This window comes from Chinchilla lanigera, unplaced genomic scaffold (assembly GCF_000276665.1).
Source record: "Chinchilla lanigera isolate Chin_1 unplaced genomic scaffold, ChiLan1.0 scaffold00046, whole genome shotgun sequence".
Lineage (NCBI taxonomy): Eukaryota > Metazoa > Chordata > Mammalia > Rodentia > Chinchillidae > Chinchilla > Chinchilla lanigera.
In genome coordinates this window covers 15,807,433-15,828,775 of record NW_004955447.1, presented here as the reverse complement: position 1 = coordinate 15,828,775, position 21,343 = coordinate 15,807,433, and the positions used below count along the sequence as shown (strand labels likewise).

At 43.9% G+C, this 21,343-nt stretch overlaps 1 protein-coding gene across 1 annotated transcript in view; it reads right to left on the bottom strand.

Moving 5' to 3' along the window:
- Kdr (kinase insert domain receptor) overlaps positions 1-17,960 on the bottom strand; it is a gene marked incomplete at its 5' end in the record, with an annotated part of 40,887 nt that extends 22,927 nt beyond the window's left edge. Inside the window, 13 exon segments of the mRNA XM_013518554.1 lie at positions 303-449; positions 2,716-3,057; positions 4,172-4,280; positions 4,931-5,048; positions 5,957-6,113; positions 8,235-8,398; positions 8,487-8,601; positions 10,287-10,464; positions 11,066-11,205; positions 11,855-12,023; positions 12,240-12,370; positions 15,601-15,797; positions 17,867-17,960. Coding sequence (XP_013374008.1) covers positions 303-449; positions 2,716-3,057; positions 4,172-4,280; positions 4,931-5,048; positions 5,957-6,113; positions 8,235-8,398; positions 8,487-8,601; positions 10,287-10,464; positions 11,066-11,205; positions 11,855-12,023; positions 12,240-12,370; positions 15,601-15,797; positions 17,867-17,960 — 2,061 coding nt within the window.
- Positions 17,961-21,343: the final 3,383 nt, after the last annotated feature.

The following is a 21,343-nucleotide window of genomic DNA, read 5'->3' as shown; positions in this document are numbered from 1 at the left end:
AAATGGTCATTCCATTTCTGATGATGTGATCTGTAGAGTTTTTCAGAAAAAAAAATTTAAAAGGTAAGAGCTGCCCTTCAGCTTGGGCCATTATCCACCGCAAAAAAGTAAGGTAGGACCTACTGCTGACTGCCCTCCCATGAGGCTCCCTGAGAATCCTACTTCTAAGTCTATGGAATGAGAAGCCACCCTCACTACCCTTGCTTTTCACCTACCCTAAAACAAGCTGAGAAGTCATATAGGTTTTACGTAACATCTTTGGGGAAATTCTACAACCAAAGAGACAGACAGGTTCTAGTCACCTGAGTCTTCCACAAGTGTCTCATTATCTTTAAACCAGGTGATGTGCGGAGGGGGGTTCGCGAGCGCTGTGCAGGCGACTTCAATGGTTTCACCAATGCTTGTTGTCTGGTTGTCTAGGCTTCCTGCGATCACAGGTGCCATGCGCTCTGTGCACGTTGAAAACAATCACAGAACCTTTAGTTACAGCACCGGAGGTGATTTTAGTATCAGTAAACTGTGAAACGGTTTAAACTTAGTAAACAGCAACCTGCTGGTTCAGCGGACTGAAAATACACAGAAGTTGACAATAGCACTGCTGGTCATTAAGTGAAATAAAGAGAGTGAGGACAGCTCAGACAGACCCTGCCAAGCTTTAACATTCACGTTAATAACTCTAGCTGGAAATCACAAAGTAAAGCCTCTGAACAGATATGGGGTAAATTTCTTTCTCATAAAAGTTCAAGTCAGTAAGACCCTAGCATTCTGCCACATTTTCTCATGAAAAGTACCAAACACTTCGTATTTATTTGGCAAAATTTTTTTGTCTTTTTGAGACAAGGTTTCACTACACAGTTCAGGCTGGCCTTGAACTCACTTTGTAGCCCAAGCTGACCTGGAACTTGCAGTGATCCTCCCACCTCAGCCTCCCAAGTACTGGGATTACAGAAGTGCCACCACGCCCTGCTATTCGGTAACTTTTACAAAATTCATTTATCTATTTGTGTTACTGTCAGTCTTACATGATGAGCAGGAGAGATCTAACAGCCTTATTTTGAGATGAAATAATTACAAATTAGAGGTTGAAACCACTTGCCCAGGTCCTTATAATTAAGTAAGGAGTTGAAACAATAGAATCTAGTAAGCCTAAACATCCAGTGCTATTTGCACTAAACATGAACAGAACAACAATACCTTAAGGAAAGCCAAAGATATAAAAGATAGAAAATCCAATGATATTTGTTTAAATGTACAGGAAAACATTAAATTTACTCATTTCCTGAAAATGATCAGAGTCCTGTCGAAATATCTTCTCCACACCAACTGAATGTCAAAAGGAATCATCCTGAAAGAATCTACTTCAATGCTTAGCAAAGCAAGAGTATCCCAACAGAGCCCTACACTAGAGTTTAAACAAACGTATTGGATCCTAGTCTATTTCTAAGAATAGATTTCAGGAAAATAACACAGGCATCCTTAGAGATGCAAGCCAGCTAACTGCAAACAAACATTTCCCAGGCCAGCAAAGCCAGGATCCTCATCCACAGCTCTTTCTGAATCCTTCTCCTAGCCCAAAACCAGACCAGCCGCCAACGTTAATACATGGTCACATGTGTGGTATGATTTCAAGGATCCTGGGCGATAACTTGACTCCAAAATATTTCTTCTTCTGTCATCTGAATATCTGAAAATTCCTCCTACGATATACCCAAGCTTTGGACAAGATGCTGCTCTAAAACTCTGATATAGCTATATTTGCCTAGGGAGTTCCCCCTTTCCTGCAGTAACAAACAGAGGACGTGGGGCTGGGGATTTAGCTCAAAAAACCAAAAAAAAAAAACAAACAAACAAACAGAGGACGTATGCATTCTAGGTCCTGGAAAGAGACACTAAAAGGAGGATAAGATGGAGAAAATGGTACAGAAACTCCCCAAATTCACCTGATTTCCCTGGGGACAAAGCAGGTTAGACAAGGTGCAGAGAGTAGTCTGACAGGGAATTTACAAAGCTTTCTGCTACCAAAATTACCACTCCATTGACCTTGGGCTGCTCTGGACCATCCCAATGTCCTAGAGCCACAGGCTGTTTGTGTAACAAGCCTCCCAGGACTCTTCTGGATCATCACACTATGCACGCATCAGGAACGACACTGAGCCCATCATCACACTATGCACGCATCAGGAACGACACTGAGCCCATCATCACACTATGCACGCATCAGGAATGACACTGAGCACCCAGTATATGGCACTAGGTTCTATGAATAGAGCTACAGTAGGAGCAATGCCTGTCACCGTGCACATAGACCCCTCGTTGTGCTATTATTGCCCAGTGGTTGGCTATGTTCTCATCTTGTCAGGACCGTGAATGCTGGCATCCTCTTAGCTCATCTTAGGTGTTCCACAAATGTGAGTCAAATTAATGAAGAAATCCCCAAGAATAATGCAGAAAGTTCCCTGGGTCAAGCTAATCCCTTGCTGATACTAGTGAGCTACACCATCAAAAAAAATTGGAAAGAACCACGTTATTTTCTGTTTCTATCACACTGTTTCACAACTGTTATTTGCTGTGTTCTGCCTCAAGGACTTTCAGCAAGTGTGTCCCAGCCTGCTTCACAAACTCCTGGAGGACAGAAATCATCCCGCAGCACCTGAAGGCACTATATTTAAGGCATTCCACCTGCCTCGCGACAATGACCTGGAGTTGCCTCCTTACCCAGGACTGTGAGATGCCTGACCATGCAGTGTCTTTTCTTGGTCTTCCTGTCTTGAGCAGAGCAGACATACTCTCCTTGATCCTGCAAGGACACGTTCTGGAACTCCACGACCAGAACATCGTTCGTGCTATTAGAGAACACGGTGGCATTCAGTTTCCAAAGAGCATCCAAGTTCTTGCAAACAGGCGTGAGCTGCTCTCCCATGTGGACCAGTGGAGGCTGCGGGCCAACCTTGTACCACGTGAGGTTCTCAAATGTCGCTCTGTCTGCGTGGCACCACAGAGACACACTCTCCTGCTCCGTCGGCTGCGGGGCGGGCTGCACCCTAATTTCAGGGCCCTCTGAAACAAAGCCACAGCGAGGGAATGCCGATCAGCACACTGCTGTCTTCTTGCTGCCTTCAGACTGCAGTAAAGAACCCCAACATTGAAGTCCTCTTTGTCCCCAATGATTTGCTACAAGGAGACAGCCCAATTGAATGGTTCAGGTCCCAAAATAGAGTATTTGGAAATATAAATTAATTCTCCAGATATTTTCTACATCTCCACTTTAAAATGAAAAAAATTCCAAAGCAATGCATCCAATCATAAAGAATTGAAAAAATCATTTCCTCATTAACATTTTTTTATGATACTGGACCCTTGCACTGAGCTACATCCCCACTTCGTTCACTCACTCGCCCATGCGCTCTTTCTCTCTCTCTTTCTTTCTTTCTCTTTCTTTCTTTCTTTCTTAGATAGGGTTTCACTAAGATGCCAGGGTAGACTTGAACTGGACTTGAATTTGCAAGCCTCCTGCCTACACCTCCCACGGTGCTGGGACTAACAATGTTTACCACCATGCCAGGCTAAACACTCACTGACAATAAAGCTACATTTCCTACAACTAATGAGCTGAGGCTAAAATAGTTCATCCAGCACAGTGAACTACAGTTTATCCCTACGACTAGCATGAGCAGGCAAAGTCAGCAGTGTTTAAGGGTACTATTCCTATGTCATCAGAGCCCAAGCTTTCAACTGTCCAGCAATGAGCCTACCAATATTAGTAAACCACAACAAGCCACGCATTGTGCTAGACTCTGACAACCAAGACAGAGAACATAGGTATGGCAAAGCTGCTGGTTTTTGTTTTGGTTTTTTTTGGAACTGGGGGGAATCGAACTCAGGGCCTCATACTTTCCAGGCAGGTGCTGTGCCACTGAGCTACAACCCCAGCCCAGAGCTGGTGGTTTAAGGCCAGAGTGAAATAATTTTCTCTCCAGTGAAGGCATATGAACTGACTTCACAGAAACCCAGGGCAGTTTTACTGTATCAACATAAGCATCGGTATCAGCCCAAGTCCCCGTCCTCCATGCCACGTCACTCACACAAATGACAAGGCCAGTTGAAAAGCACACAGCAGCTAAGAGCCCACTTTGTGAGGGACGCGATCCGCCCTTCAGAGAAGAGTACTCACTGGTCACGTGGAAGGGGATGACCCGCTCTCCTCTCCCGGCTTTGTTGACGGCTTCACATTTATATAAAGCTGACACGTTTGCAGCTTGGATAACAAGGGTACTTACAGTCTGCGGAGAAAACAAATCCCAGGCCATAAGCAGTGCAGGCTCCGTCCATGCACACGCACACAGCTGCTGCAGCCTGGCTGCTCCTTTCAGGGCCCACAGCGACCACCTTCAGATGTGTGCAGCTGTGATGGGGCCGGGACGGAGCTCACACGCTACACATAAGGGGCTCTGGAAGCCATCAGATTAATGACGTGTTTTATTGCAACATCATGAACATTTTCCATCTCGTGTTTATAAAACCAGAATTATCTTACAACAGATGTATAGATTAACAGGCAGATATGTTTCATTTTCCTCCAGTGAGCTATTAGTAAGCTAACAGTATTGCTACAAACCAATGAGGTTCTCAAAATGACTTAAGATGCTAGTATTTTAGCCGGGCGTGGCGGTGCACGCCTGTAATCTCAGCACTTGGGAGGCTGAGGCAGGAGGACCTCTGCAAGTTCAAGGCCAGCCTGGGCTACAAAGCGAGCTCAAGGCCAGCCTGAACTGCATGTGAGATCCTATATCAAAAAGCCAAAAATATACTACTATTTTATCATCCAATCTACTTGATTATTAATCTCCCAAATGCTTCACATATTATTGTATTATCCTTCCACCAACAAGAGAAAAACAGAGATTTTCAAATTAAATAATTTTATACTCACTTTGTTTCTTCCTTCAATTAGGGCGTACTGATTTTTGTTGACTTCAATTTTATTCCCCCCTTGGAAATCTGCCACAGTTCTCCATTCTTTACAAATATATGGGTTTGTCGTAGTTTGCCTACAGAAGAGAGATAACAGATTATGATTTAACTTTTCTTTATTCAAATCAGTAGTAAGGGAAGGGGGCAGCTTTGGTTACTATGTGTTTAGAAATACTTTCAATGCAGCCTACCCTTTCACAAGACTTGGCGCCAATTAAAAATAGGCCTCAGCAATGAAGGAAAAGGTCCTAGGTAGATTCATTCAGGATACAGGAGGGAAGCAGCTATTCTGGGAACAAATCTCCATTCATAAATTGGACCGACAAGACAATTCAAGTTAATTTAGTTCAAAGGAAGATAAGGAAATTTAGAAGCCACCGGGCTTCTTAGAGTCATTTCTGTGGGACCGTGGCCTTTCTGTAGGAAATGGCCAGCAGCTCAGGAAGAAATCAGTAGTGGCCATTTCAAAAACAACAACAGGAAGTGGACTGCTTGGGTGTTGGTGGGATGGTGGTGGTTGTTGTTTTTCTCCCTGAGGATGTCTGGACTTGTGGTAGAGCCTGATAAGCCGGGTCTGAGACTCTGAGGGCTGGGCTGGGTCTATCACCGCCTCCCACCCGCCGGCACTTCCTCTGAGAGATGGACCTTCTCGAGGATAAGCAGCGAGGTGGTCATCTCCAACTGGTATGAGGAGAAAACCCAGACTGGAAGTGAGCAAACTGAGCAAAGAGCACCCACTTGGAGAAGTGTACATCAGGGCAAACCCAGGAAGAGAGACCCAGCCAGTCACACAGTGGACTGAGCCCAGTGAAGACATCTGCTGAAACATGGGACACCAAGAAAGGTGGAAGGAGAGGCTGAGGGCCCCTTGAAGGACAACCTTCTTAGGGGTCACCTTTTCAGTTTAGAACGGAGGGGTGGCACAGCCTGGCTACAAGAAATGTACAACAGCAGCCCCAGAAAGAGAGCACACAGCCCGCCTCACCTGGGCTCGTAGGAGCACTCCTCCTCCAGCTGCCAGTACCAGTGGATGTGATGCAGCGGAGGGTTGGCATAGACCGTGCACGTCAGTGTCTGCGTGGTGCCGTACTGGTAGGAATCCATGGGCGAGATCAGGGCCTTCTCCCCAATCTGGGGTGGCACTGGAGGTAGGAAAGACCACTTCTGAATTCTCAGTCAGGTTGAGGAATGAAAGCAGAGGATTTCCACAAGCAGAGCTGGGTTTTTGTTTTGGGCCCTACTGGGGATTAAATTAAGACCCTCTATTTTAAGTGACTGAGCCGTACAGGCTAGGCTTCCAATTGAGATTCTCCTGCCTCAGCTGCCCAGGGTGCTGGGGTTACATCCATGTGCTACCATACTTTGCCAGGTTGACTTTGATTTTACCCCACTTTCTTTTCCAAAGAACACCTAGGCTTGGAAGCAAGAGGGCCAAGCTCTATATGCGGTGCCCACAGCTACAGCAGACACGATGGAGCTGCACACAGTCTCACAGCCCCGAGTCTCAGCGCTTCCCATCCGCACAGCACAGCTCGCTCCACCCCTCCGCCACACCTCACAGACCCCGCCAGGCTACAGAAGGGAACAGCCGGAACAACACGGGGAATACGTTCTCTATGTGCCTAGGAGTTCTCTCTATGTGGCTTTAGGAGTTCTCCATTTCGTAGTCCACTCCAGCCTCACAACACTTACTGTGCCCAATTCTGCACACGAGAAAAAGAAATAGAAAAGCGGGAAGACTTGTCTGGTGTTGCCCAGGACAAATCTAGAGCCCAGCACTACTGAAACACTACACTACAGAAGATGACAGAAGAGGACGTAAATCCTCACATAATGCTTCTCATCCCCCGCCCTTATCCTCTCCCTTCCTCATTTTTCCCGTCCTCCATCTTTCCTTTTTTCTTTCTCTTTAGGCTCAAAGTCACAGGGACAAAACAGTAATTTTGTATTATTACTGTACTTCTATTGCACTTTGTCACTGTCAGCCTAAAGCCTCACAGAGAGAGCAAGAAAGAGAGAGAGAGAAGGTGAGGTTGGGGAGGAGAGAGAGAGGCCACAGTGATCCATTCTGTGAAGATTTAGATCTTTCTTTATACATTTAAACCTTGACTGCATTTTTTTATTTATTTCATGCGGTAGGGTAAACGTTAGGGAGAATCCAATGCCTAGTGACCACACCAACTGAAGAAATGCAGTTATTTTCTGTCCCCTTTTCTCTTTATTGCTTGAGCACTTTCTGCCCCCATCCCACTTATCAGCTTTCCAGTTATGTACTCCTCCTCCGAAACCCCCACACCCGTACTGCTTCCAAGCAACCTCTGTAGAACCTGCTATCTTAAAATACTCCCCGCAGAAAGAAAGGAAGCCAAGTTCAGCAGACATACAGGGGAGTATCAGGACACACAGGGAAGTGGTTTCATGTCATGAGAGAATATTTTTTTAAGTTTCAACATGCCATGCCGGTAAGGAGCAAAAAGGATTACCACAGAGAAGCACTTCTACAACTATGTGTGGTGCAAGGTGTTAGTAGATTTACTCAGGGAAAAAGTGTGCTAGGGCCACATAGGCCTTGTTAAGCCTTGACTACTCTATCTCTTTTCCTCAACAGTGGTGATATTTGTCAGCTTGATAAAGGTCCTAGAAAGTCCTGACATAAAGAAACTGTTTTACACCACCTTAGCATTTCCCAGGTTTAATGATCATGGTACCCTTCTCTCCACCCCAATACTTACTTATATCTTTCAGTCTAGGGACACAAGGTTCAAATCATCTTTCAACTAAAAGCCTACTATCTCCCCTTTATCCATCAAATCCTGGACTCCAAGCAAGCCAACGGTGTCCACTGACAAAGACCTTCTGAGCTGGGGTCAGCCTGTGGATCCCTGATCAAGCCCCACCAACATCAGACGAACACTTCACCCAAACTCAAGAAGAAGAGTCTTTCACACCCACACATGGGGGTCTGCAACTCCCTGAAACAGGGGCAAAGGTAGAAACCAAGACAGCCTTGCTTCAAGCACTTAGTCATCACCTGTATCATCTACTTCAGTCTTGTGTCTGACCCCCAAACAGCTCATTTAAGGAAACAGCCAGAGCACACGGTCTCACGTCTTGTCTCAGTCCTGCCTCCCTGGATCATTTTGATTTTTATGTGTCAGCCATGCCATGATGTGGTGAGAGGAGGGGTGATGGGGAGACGATTTGGAAAGGTGCGATCACACCCTTCCTAATCTTCGGAAGAGGGGAAAACTGAACAGACTCACCATTTACAACCAGAGATACCACGTGACTCTGCTTCTCCTTCGAGATGGGATTGGTGAGGATGACGGTGTAATTTCCGCTGTCTTTCTCACTCACTTCCATAATCATCAGTGCATGCCCCACTCTGACTGTGTAATTGGACTCGATGAGTCTCCCATTTTTATACCTACAAGAGAAACAAGCCAAGGAATTAATGCAATGGAAGGATCTGCGTTCATGCGAAGCAATGCTTTACATTTGCTTCCAATAGTTACCATTTGATTTCAGGGGCGGGGTAACCCAGGTACTTCACGGGGATTCTGACATGGTCTCCCACCGTGGCTTCCACCAAAGATTCCATGCCACTACCAAAAGCAACAAAAGGTTTTGCTAGAAGAAAATAAAAAACAAATGCTCTCATAAATATCAGCTTATTTAAATGGTCCTTTGTTTTTCTCATTTCAAGTGCAACATCAAAGACTTTAGGGGTCTGAGGACTGCAGTTCTGAGGCCATGTGGCCCTTCCGGGGCCACACTCCAGTCTCTATCTAGGCTTTACGCAGGCATTTCTCCCACCCTAGTGTGCACCCACAGACCTAAAGCATCCACTGCCCTGTTCCCAGGTGCCCTTGGTGCTCCTCCTCTTCTGCCCCCACGCCAGCCTCTACGCACCTGCCATGTGTTCATATGTCCCAGACTCGGTCCTCAGGCCCCTTGTCTTTGTATTTTGCTCTGGTTACATATCTCTCACATTTGTATGTTGTGCCCTAATGCCTTTGCACTGCAGATTTATATATTAGATATCTCCACTCATTCTATAGAACGAACATCTCCAAATGAGCATGCTCAACCCTGTTCCCCCAAATCCCACGCCCTCCTATATCTTCCCTAAGTAAATAACTCCAAATTAACTCAGTTGCTCATGCTGAAGCCTGAGTCATCCTTCACTTTTTTTTTATTACACCCCACAGCCAATGGGGGTGTCGTCAGGTCCTACTGATTCACCTTCAACGTACACCCTGAAGCACAACACCCGCACCACCTCCCCTTCTACTCCTGTGGTGGTGAAGCGGCAATGTGTCGACTGGATTGGCCTGAGTCACCAGCGGGTTAGGAAAGCGCACTTCTGGGCTGACAGGTGGTCACGGACGAGTGACTGGGGGTCCAGGTCCAGTCCCTCGCCCGTGCCTGTCTGCTGCTGCTCCCCTGCTCTGCTTCCCAGCCACCACGAACTGAGCAGTTTTGCTCCAAAATGGTGTTCCCACCTAGGAGTGAGCAGGTCACACACTGGATTCCCTAAACTCTCCTCTGAAGCCTCTGAGCCAAATTCTGCCTCTCCTCCTCTGCACTGTGGGCAGCAAGTACCGAGTTCCTGAGATGGGAAAGCGGACCGCCTTGTCCATGGTACCCACCCTCTCTCACCTGAAGACTGAAATTAGCCTCCTACCTGTACTCCCTTCTTCTGACCTCACTTCCCTGAAGTTTTCCACACAAGTTACACAGTAATCCTATAAAACCATAATCTAGAGCTCATCTCTTTCTGATACACTCACATAAATGAAGCCCCAAACCCCTATGGAAGCCCGTATGCAGGAAGCCACATAAATGATTTAAACTAAGACATGTACATGAATGACAGAGAGTAAGTAAAAACTTAAGGTGATTTTCCCAAAGCTACACACACACACACAAAAAACTGAATTTGGGTCCCATCAGTTTGCAAAGCTCATGCTTATTCAAGCTGGCCCTTCAGCCTTACAGTGCAATGACGTTTGGAAAATCATCTTAGATGGTAACACTCTACTTATTAGAGTAGTAGTTGTAATCACAGCAATAACTACAAGAGGTAGTATGTACTGAGCACTTACTATATTAGCTTATTTCATTTTAAAGTCGAGATGTTTACCCAGGTGTCTGACTCCAGAGCCATGCTCTTGACCACGGGTCATGTGTCTTGCATAGCAAGAGCTCAAAACTGTCCTCTGAATGAGCAAAATCAGAATCACTAGACAACTTAAATCTGTTTATCTCACTTTTCTAGGCATAGCGTAATTCCCCAGGAAATTGTAGCTCACCATGCACTCTAACATATGTGCTGTTCTTCTTGGTCATTCGCCCACTGGATGCAGAGCAGGTGTACCACCCTTGGTCACTCCGGGTTACGCCCTCTATAGTCAAGGTGCTCAAAAACTTCTTAATCTCTGTTCCAGGCAGAGGTTTTATATCCCGGTTTACAATTTTCTTATGCTGATGCTGAAGAAAGAGTTTAGTTAATTTCCAAAGTCCAGGTGATCATTACCCAATAGCTTCAAGAGAACCACAAGGTCAAGTCTCTGCCGCTGGTAATTTAATGTCAATCACAGGGGCTTTTGACATGTAGACAGGAAGTACATTTGGATTCAGGAGAAATAAATGGAAGTGACTGAATTAGTACTTTTAAAACTTCACGTGGTAAGAACAGGATGGATATGGACTGGAGACACAAGGAAATATGACTACAGCTTAAAAATGTGTCTTGAAATACCTCTTTATGATCAAGTCCCTTAAAGGGAAATAGATAAAAGTATTTTTAAGAACAAAAAATAAATACAATGTGAAAAGATGTACCCACCTACCAAACTAATGTTCACAGCCTGACTGCAGTAGATTGGCACAGTGCTCCTAGCACGGCATCTTTGTACGGGCTGCTGTGTGTCCTGCAGCTCTCCAAGAGAGCACATGCGTGTGTGCATGTGCATGTGTGTGTTTCTTAAGGGCCTTATATGAGAGATAGAAGGGCCTCTCTCTCAAGTAAATTTCATTAGGGCTTCTTATCAAAACAGTGAGAGGTCTGGTTTTGAGTTGCTAGTGTTACCTTCAAGGACGGACACTGCCAGTTGAAGTCAAGCCCCACGTTTAGCTCAGTTCTTGCTGTACAGTTTAACACAAGCTTCTCTCCAACAGACAGCTCAATTCCATGAGGAGGGCTCAGAACTACGTCATAAATCTTGTACCCTGGAGCAAGTAAAAGATAGAGCATGGGAGAGAAAAGAAACCTGTAAGTTTGCAAACATGTTTTGAAAGTGATGCATTTTTCTCTGAGACTCATCAGGGCTTGATAGCGCTGGTGACAATGGCTTACAGAGATCTACAAAGCCCTAGCTGAATTTGGGTTCCATCAATTTGCAAAGCTCATGCTTATTCAAGTAGGCCCTTCAGCCTCACAGTACAATGACATTTTTAAAATCATCTTAGATAGTAACACTCTAAAGATAGCAACCCAGTAGGTAGAAAAGTCTAGAGCTCCCGGCTTTAGCAAATGGCTGAGCTTTCCATAAAATTAAATTATATTCCATAAAATTAAATACATTTAGAAGACCTGAAACCATGCCGTAACCTGAATCCTGAATTTTTCCTGAGACGGGTACTTGGAATGACATTCCGTTTCATCCTTGGTCCTTGCAAGAAAGGAGAATACTCAATTGCACATGGGCTTACTCAGAAGGGCAGAGTGGATGTAATGAGCTGCCGAACACCATCTCCTGAGTTATATTTTTCAATATCCCTTGTCCTTCACCCTATACCTTCCTCCCCAGGCTCTTCCTGTAGAAAATCACTCATTACTGTCTGGAATTTGTGATACAGAAAGGAAACAGCCTCTTACCTACAATCACAACTATGTACATAATCGACTGGTAAACTTCATCGTTAATTTTTGCTTCACAGATGACCACACCAGCATAGCTGATCATGTAGCTGGGAATAGTGAAGCCTTTCTCACTGTCCCAGGAAATTCTGTTTCCATCAGGAACAAACCTCTTTTCAGGATACCTCTGAGTAACGAAAAGAAATGTCAAATATCTCATCCAGCGCTTTCTCCAAGTAAAAGCCACACAAGACTCACTGAAGAATTTATCTCATTTTTAAGAATACAAGTTGGCTTTATCCACTGTCACTTTCACCCCTTCTAAAGAATCCTTGAAATCTCTGTGGATATAATTTTGAGAACAGGCTATCCTGCTGAGATAATTAAAAATGACGTGACTTACTGCATAAAGCGACACGTTGAGGTTTGAAATGGACCCGCGACATGGAATCACCACACTTTTGTTTTTGTTCTCAGTAAGGTACACCACGCCATGTTCATCACTAACAGAAGCGATGAAGGGTGATCTGTAATCTAGAAGAAAATTTAATTCCATCAGTGACTTCAGAATGCTCTATATGACATTTTAAGCTTGTAAAGACTATGGATCAGAATCCTTCTAAAATCACAATTAATATTTACTGCATTTAGTTAAAGTTCAGCAGTTGTTAATATCTCCAATGACAACTGTTTGAAAAGCTATAATACTGATGACTGAAGAAGACTGGAGAGTTTTTCACATCATTCAAACACTATTCATAAAATGTTCATTCCATGTTCATCACTAACAGAAGCAATGAAGGGTGATCTGTAATCTAGAAGAAAATTTAATTCCACCAGTGATTTCTGGCAGAAAAGTTAACCATCTTCCAGATTTATAAATTTGGGCCAGGAATATAGCTCAGTGGCATAAGTGCCTGCCTGGCAAGCGTAAGGTCATGAGTTCAATTCCTGGCACACACACACACAAATATATATATATATATATATATATATATATATATATATATATATATATATATAAATTTTAACTAAAGAAGTAAATGATCCAAAGTGATACCCCAACAGGTAAAGGCATCCACAGGTAAGGCTGTACATATATGTCTAAGCCCAAAAATACACTACAGGGCTAGGAATGTGTGTGTGTGTGTGTGTGTGTATGTGTGTATGCATATGTGTGTGAAATTTGAAAGAAAATTCCCAGAATGAGATTGACCCACTTTATAAGGAACATCATCAAGTAGATATTTTATAGTCTCTATATTTTTAACAGACTATTATGATTTTTTTTCAAAATAAACATTCATTTTAAAATTTAAAATTAAATCTATATATTTTGCCTACAAGTTTTACTGATGTTAAAAATTCACCTTCTCTCTAAGCAAATAAGTGCCATGAAAGCAAACAGAAATCTTTAAATTAACAGAAAAAATGTGTAATATTTCAATGCAATTATTCAAGAGAATGCTCTATATGACATTTTAAGCTTGTGAAGACTATGGATAGGAATCTTTCTAAAAGCACAGTTAATATTTACTGCATTTAGTTAAAGTTCAGCAGCTACTAATACCTCCAATGACAACTGTTTGAAAAACCATAATACTGATGACTGAAGAAGACTAGAGTTTCTCACATCGTTCAGACACTATTCATAAAATGTTCATACGCTGCCGGAAACCTAGTCCACTCCCCAGAGATGCAGATGATTAGGTTTGGAGTCATGCTTGAGATTTCAGAGATAACATTTCATCTTCCTGTGCGCAATACCTCTGATCAAGCATTTTCAGAGGTGAAGAAAGAGTTAATTAAACCAAAGGGGAGACAAGCACCTAATTCCCCCCACAGCAAAAGTTTGATTTTCTTCCCAGCTGGAAAGCATGGAAAAGAAGGCGTCTCGTCCTCCACAGGCCGTATCCATTATCTTATGAGGCCAGGGCCCACTTCCTGCCTCTATCCACTGCTGAAGCGAACGGGGTCAGAAGACTAAGAAAGCGAGGTGAGGAACACAGGGGACGTTAAAGGACCTGTCCATGGGGAATACTGTATTCAGCACTGTCTTTCCCACTGTTAAATTTCATGATCAAAATTTTGGATAGCTCAATTTAGAACATGAACCTAAAAGAGGAAGCAGAATTTAACGGTACATCCAAAGTCTGCTAGTACACAAATAAACAGAGCTAGGAATCACTGCTTCTTAGTGCTGCCTACCTTTCCCCACCTATTATGAAAAATTATGTAATCTGCTTACAGAGCAAGCCTTGGAAGCTGAAGTAACCCTTTGACCTGAGAGTACATCTATTCAGTAAATCAACTCTATTTCGGTAGGCCCCCAAAAGGAAGTAAACAAAAGAAACCCAAACAACCACCCATCCTCTCAAAATAAAATATTTATTGTAACTCATGAAATGAATCTTCACATGTCTCCAGGTTTCCTGACTTGGGGAGAAGGAAATAGCGAGACATTACGGGAGAAGTGCATCTCTAGTATTTCCAGACAGTCCGAAAGCAGGAAATCCTTGCAATCTTCTGAGACAACCTCATCTCCCAAGACTGCCAGATCAAAAGGAGCCAGGACCTGAACCTTGTCTCTCAAATCCTGCAGGGGAGGAGGAGGAGGGCACAGAATTCTTTCTTGAACGATGCTTACCCTGAGCTAACATAATTCTCAAATACCACACAGTTCAGGAGTGACAAGTGATTTCGATGTGGTCTCGACTTCTCCCTGCTACTGATCACGTTGCACTACTGCAGTGTAAGGACAGGGAGGCAAAAGGTGTTTCCCACAGTGAGTGAAATTCCTGGCCTGTAAAAGTCGTTTCTGGAAAAACAGTCTAAGTCATTTTCACCTGCCTCAAATCCTCTGGGGTGCAAAACTGCACATAAAGAAATAGAATGTTTAACAATCTATCCCTCACTGAAGAGAAAAATATTTAGTGTATCTTAACAAAAAATATGCAACTCTTACATTCCTCAAAAGTATGCAGTATTAGAAGTCTCTCAGTTGACAGGTTTTCATAAGAAAATTAAGGTAGTGTAAGATTTTTTAAAAGATAGCATAACTCATATCACAATATGGAATAATATAGCACTGTATTTTGTCTTATATGGATGTTAAGTTGGCCTCCCTTGTATCTGTCCCAAAGGCAAACCGGATCAAACCACACAACAGAGGAACAACAACAACAACAGCAAAAACACTGCCCTCACAGGGCCCTTTGAGGTAGAAACTGTTCATATGAGGAGGCAAATTAATTTTATAAAGTATAAGTAGCAATGAATCCATAAGCAGATCCTGTTGACTGCACCTTCCAAATATATGCACAAAAAGCCTCCAGAACCCTTGGCTGTTTCCCTATGCATTCTTGTGAAAATCTCTTACTCAGCTGAAGATAACCTATCTCGCCATAGAAACCTCCCTATAATTCACTTCTCAATCTTCCTTGATTTCAAAGATTTCAGCTTCTCTTGCCTTAAACACCAGAAGGATTTTTATGAGTCTCCATAGCCTGCAAGGAACGCAGATTTACTACAGAAACAAAGATCAGAGTCCAGCGACTTGGGCAAAAGGAAGGCAATGCACCCCAAACCCCAGAGCCCATCAGCGAGTCATTTCTCAGAAAATGCCTCGAGGAAGACTTCTGTGCCTTCCGCTCGGCGGTCAGCCCTCACTGCCAGCCTTCTGCTGGACTCCATTCTTCTTTGTACCTATTGTGCTTTGTAACCGGTAAGTGGACACCGGAAATGAATTCTATTCCACCACTTACCTTGAACGTAGACATAAACGACCGAAGTCATGTTGGTGTCTCGATAGAAGCACTTGTAAGCTCCGGTATCATTTCCGATCACTTTGGGGATGGTGAGTGTCTTGCAAAAGAAATCGTCACTGCACTCAGTCACCTCCACCCTTTCCTCAGAACCGCTCTGACTGTTGGGCCACAGCCAGTCCAACTCCTGCTGCCCACTGAAAGATTAATTCCAAGGATGTATTAATGCACAACGCCACGCTGCTTTCAGACAGTGACAACAGAAGGCTGAGTTCTCAGACTTACAAACCAGATTCAAAGTTTTCCACCAGCGATGACCAGTTTCACTGATACGCGACAAAAGGCTATGGACTCAGTTTTAGGCACCACTTATAGCGAGTCCTAAGCTTTCTGTTAAGTCACACATTTGTTCCTTCAATAAATATTTACTGATCTTCTACTAGGTCAAAAACTGTGAGGAACTGAGGACACATCAATGAAAAAAATCATACAAAAATCTCTGCTGTCAGGGCCGGGGAGGCAGCTAAGTAGTAGAACATTGTCTAGCATGCAACAAGGCACTGGTTTGGATCCTCAGCACCCCAAAAAAGAAAGAAAGAAATCACTGCTTTCATGGAATCTTAGTCTACTTGGAGAAGACAGGCAATTAAAACGTAAGTAAAGTTTATCAAATAAAAGGTCATGATTAGTACTGTGGAGAAAATAAAAGGGTGAAGATGGAAGCAGGGACTGGATGAAATCAGCCGCATGAATGTCGGGAAGAAGAGTATTTCAGGCAGAGGGAACGGCAAATGCAAAGGCCCAGGGCAGGTGCACATCTGGATTGCTAGGAAAGAACAGAGCAGCGGGAGGGCGTGGGCAAAGGGAAGGCACAGCGGTGGGTCTGGACAGATGGAAACAGAAGCAAGAGCCTTTAGGACAACACTAACACGTAGAGCACTTTTATTCTAGCACTTCTCTACAAGACCTCCCAAAATATGGTGAGCACTAGGAAGACTACATCATCGTTCACTCAACAAACCTGAAACCTCCACGAAGCCATAGCTACACCAGTGAGATTACCGATGGAAATTCCACGCTGGTGGCCAGGAGCGATCAAACCCAGGACCTCCACACTGAGCTACATCCCCAGCCCTTTTTTATTTTGAGACAAGCTCTTGATAAGTCGTTGAATTGCTTATCTGGCCTCAAACTTGTGATCCTCCTGTCTCAGACTCCTGAAATTACTTTACACTCATGGCTTTTTCAAAACCTAAGAAATGTCTATGCAGAGTTTTAAAAGGGAACATGTACTATTTGTGATTTTAAATAACCTCTGTTTTCAAGAGTCGGCAAGAGGAAAATCTACTTGGAAACATCTTGAACTAGGAAGGCCTGAGAAACAGCACCTGCTACTGTGTTTTTTCCCAAGGGCAGGGTATTAGTGACCTGCCTTTGAAAAGGGGACTGGGGTGCGCTTTACGCTCTGCAGTCTAAAACAGCTGTGTCACTGAAGTAAGCTGCCCCCGGTTCCTGTGAGTCCCAACACTCTTCTTGGAGGGTAGCACTGCCTTGAACCATCATGGTTTCTGCCAAAAACATACTGGTCCTGAGAAGTCTCTAGGGCTTTCGTTATCACCCCATGAAACCCCAAGGCCATCGAGCTCTCCTTGCCTTTTGGCCTGGCTGGAAAGCAAAAATTAAAAGCCTCTTTTTGTCAAAGATGTCTGTTTTCACAGTTATCAAAAATCAGTAACATGAATTCATGCTGGCCGGTGGGATAAGAGGCATCCGGATGACCCAGCCAGGGTACAGAGGCCACAACCCGTGCAGGACACACACACAGTGGGTATTAAACTGCCCCTTCTGTCAGAATTTTACTCTGCAGGAAATTTTACTCTGAAGTTCTTGAAAGAGCTATTAATGGGTCCCAAAGCCCTTCTGGGTGAAATAAATATGGCTGATAACTTTCTCAGCTTTATTCCATAAGCTATGGCCTCAGTTTCACATTCAGAACTCATTGAGTGTCTACTACATGGCCGGAGCTGTGCTGGTTTTAAGTGTGTGTGTGCCTGTGTGCGCATGTGTGTTGGAAGATTAGTAGCAAACAGTACACACTTTCAAGGGAACATCTTTCTCACTGCTTCACTTACATTAATTCTTAGAAACCTCACTACTTGTAGACAATACAACACTATTATAAGTCTCCCACAATAGAAATTACTTTTCCCTCAATAAACAATTAATTCTTTAACCCAGCAGATCTGATTCTAAAATTAATCCTTACCTGCAAGTAATCTGAAGAGTCGTATTAGCCATAATTGTAAGTATATCTTTCTGTATGCTGAGGGTGGGCGGATCAAGGACAGCACTAGACAAACCTAGAAACAAATTAAATACATGAGTGCAGTTGCCGCTGAGTTAGACCCACTAGGAAACACCTTCCATGAACAATGCACACTCTACACTTGAAAAGGCCTTTTCAGCAATTCGTTGTATCAAACTGGGATTTACTTTTCACATTCCCAGTAAAAGTTCGCAAGCTGTGTCATAACAGGAAGAATGGGCAGATGGTCATAAACCAACACAACAGTTCTGCAATTCATGGAGCTAGGGTGGAGTTCCTGTTTTCCCGCACTGCCAACTTCAAGGTCTCACAAGAGGATATGGGACATTGAAACCAAATGAACCTTCATCTGGTGATCTCACTCCCTTGGGGAAGGACCCACTGACATTTCTTCTAAAACATAGGATGTACACATCTGACTAAATTGCTGATTAATGAATACTACTTAGAGAAATCTACATACCTTATCTACCTGAAGTGGGGGGTGGGGTGCCTACGACCTTGCCTCATTGTCCTTTATCAATTTTCTAGTGCACTTCCTCTGGAAACCGAGCCACAAAGGTTGAAATAATAACTCATAAACTATGCATTAAAATAAGGGGGGAGGAATTAAAGAAGAAAGACATTTCCGAATTTCATACCTACATGCATATTAATATACTTTTCCTTGGAAAGCAGGAAGAAAAGTAGTATGAGGCTAATTAATTACAATTGGGGAATTATTGTCAAAATACTTTGATCAGTTGTTATCAAATTTATTAATCCAAGCTCCGAGTTCATCCTAACATGCAGCGTGGAACATAACAGATCTGTCTCTACTTAAAGTCTCTTTCACGGAAGGATAGAAGATGCAATAATAATAATGTGAGGCATACTGAAGATTAATGATCAAATAAATAGATTAAATGATAAGATTCTAGTGCATTAAATCAGCCCGAAAAAACCACTGACTTTTAGCACTGGCAGAAAAATACCATGGGATATGTTCTTCACCGCGGATCACTTCATAGTAAGACAAGTGAGTTCTCTGCCAACTTGCTATGAAGCACTACCAAGTACTGAAAAAGCATCAAAGAAAGCCTGCCTATCACGCTAGATTCTCAACAGGTATCACGGTCTTTGGCTTCAAAAGTAACTGGGCAGGCACCCAACCTTTCTAACGCGCATCAATTAAGAACAAATTATTTCCTAGGCCTAAGTTGGCACTGATTTTGATGGACAAATGGGAGTGAGTGAATAAGAGCAAGTATGAAAGAGTAAGGATAAAGAGAGCATAAGCAACTCTCCACTGCAATTATCCAGCGCACTGAGTCTGCGGCTTCTAGTGGGAACTGAAGGCAAAATGACCGAGTGACTGTACACATTCCCGCACACCCACACACATGTGCAAAACAGGCTGTTGACACTACTAGATGTAGTGATCAGTAACACAGCTTAAAAGCACTGGAAATTAAGTTACATCAGTAAATCCCCAAAACGAACTGACACCAGCAGTAATTTACACCATGGTGTTTACGGCAGTGGTTCTTCACCCTCTTGCTGTATTAGAGTACCACGAGACCTAAGTACCTGCATTTCGAAAGCATTTCAGGTGCCCCGCTACAGTCTGTGGAAATCATGTTCAGTTAAGTGGCAACACATTTTTCAGTGTAAAGGAAATACCTGCCCCTGACAGAAGCAAACAACAAAGCAAAATGTTTAAAAGCAGAAGAAATGTCTCCCAATAATGGAGTCTTACTCTAAGGAAAATGGAAATAAATCACTGGGATGAATAAATTTCAAACTTGACTGAGAAACATTAGGCTAAACACAACAATAGAACTCCCATAATGATCCAAATGAGAAAGAATGCATTAATTCGGTGCATTTGTGTGAGGAATAAAAAGATAGTAAAATGACTAGCTGCTCCATAACTTACGGCCACTCAGCACCCTGTAAGAGAATATTTTGAGGTTGGGTGTGGTGGGACTGGGATGGAACCCAGAGCCTCACAGAGGGTAGGCAAGCAGCCTGCCACTGAGCTACACCCCCAGCCTCGAAGAGACTCTTGAAGTTCTCTCATGAAGTACTGCCACACTCTCACACTAATGATGCACACCATTTTTAAAATACGCTCTCCATTCACAGGAATCCAAGGCTACTCCACACTACTCTGGAAGCCTATGTACAAAGAAAATCTATTCACCAAGGTTGTCAGCAACACTCTCCGATTTCTATCTGTAGGACAACATAATTTTCTGGCCTCCATTAAGCCTCATCCACTTTCATCAGTAAGTCTGAGTTCAATTCCTCAAAAAATTCGAAATAAAATGACTGTAAGAGATACATACGCTACTACTCAATAAAAAGCCCTTTATGTTTGACTCCCATAACCAATATTAATTTGGGCACTGTTACCCTTCCAGCTCAAAGGCAGGAAGGAAAAACAACAGCGGCTCTGTGTGTGGAATTTGATGGCACCAATTATAGCTCAATCCAATTAAGCAAGTCACACACTCCAAAAGGGCAACCCCACCATTCTATTCGGGGCAACCAGATTCCCATTACTACTGCTGCACTATGAAACACCCCAGGCTTAAAAGCGCCTCGCTGCTTTGTGGGACAGAGAACCACCACATGTTCCAGACCTCCATTCTCTTCCCAAAAGGGGGGACAGCAAGGCCTTGTCGGGGACAAATGAGCGTCCCTGGTGGAACAGACCCTGATGAACTAAGTCATTATTAAGAAAATTCAGTAGCTAGAGACAGATGATCTTGGTACTGTGTAGCAGGGCCAGTGTCTTTTAAAAACATGTGATTCTTATCTTTTGCCATAAGGAATTTTTTCTTGCAGAATTAGTTGACTTACTTTCCTTCCTTTGACCGTATCCTTTTGCTAAACCTCGGAAAGGTAGACATTTGGAAATGTGCAAACTGTAGCAACAGAAAAGAAAGGAGAGAGGGAGAGAGGGAGGAAAAAGAAGAGGATGACAAAAAGGATGAGAGAAGGGAAAAGCGCTGCTGCACCCGGAGTGCGCGTGCTCTTAAAGGAGACGAACTTGAAGGAGGCAAATTCCAGGTGACAGTGAGCGCGGCTCTCTCCACAGCTGGGTACCGAGTCCCACAAAGCTTTTCAGCTTGAATTTCTCACTCGTTCCCAAGCGCCACTGTTCCAGGAGAGATGCTCTGTTCAGAAGGTGGACGCTACTTGGAGGAACTTGGGGCCGCGCTCCCGGACCCGAGAACAAGCCCCAGCGCCTGCCGTCCCCGCCTGGAGGAGAGCGGCGTCCCGCGCTGGGAAGGGAGAAGGGCTCCTTCGCCCAGATCCCGCGGCAAACGGCAGGCTGCGCGGGGGCCGGAGCTAACGGGCGTCAGCAGGCTGGGTGCTCCTCCGCTCCCGCGGGCGCGGAGCCCAGCGCAGCCCGCAGCCCGGGCCGGG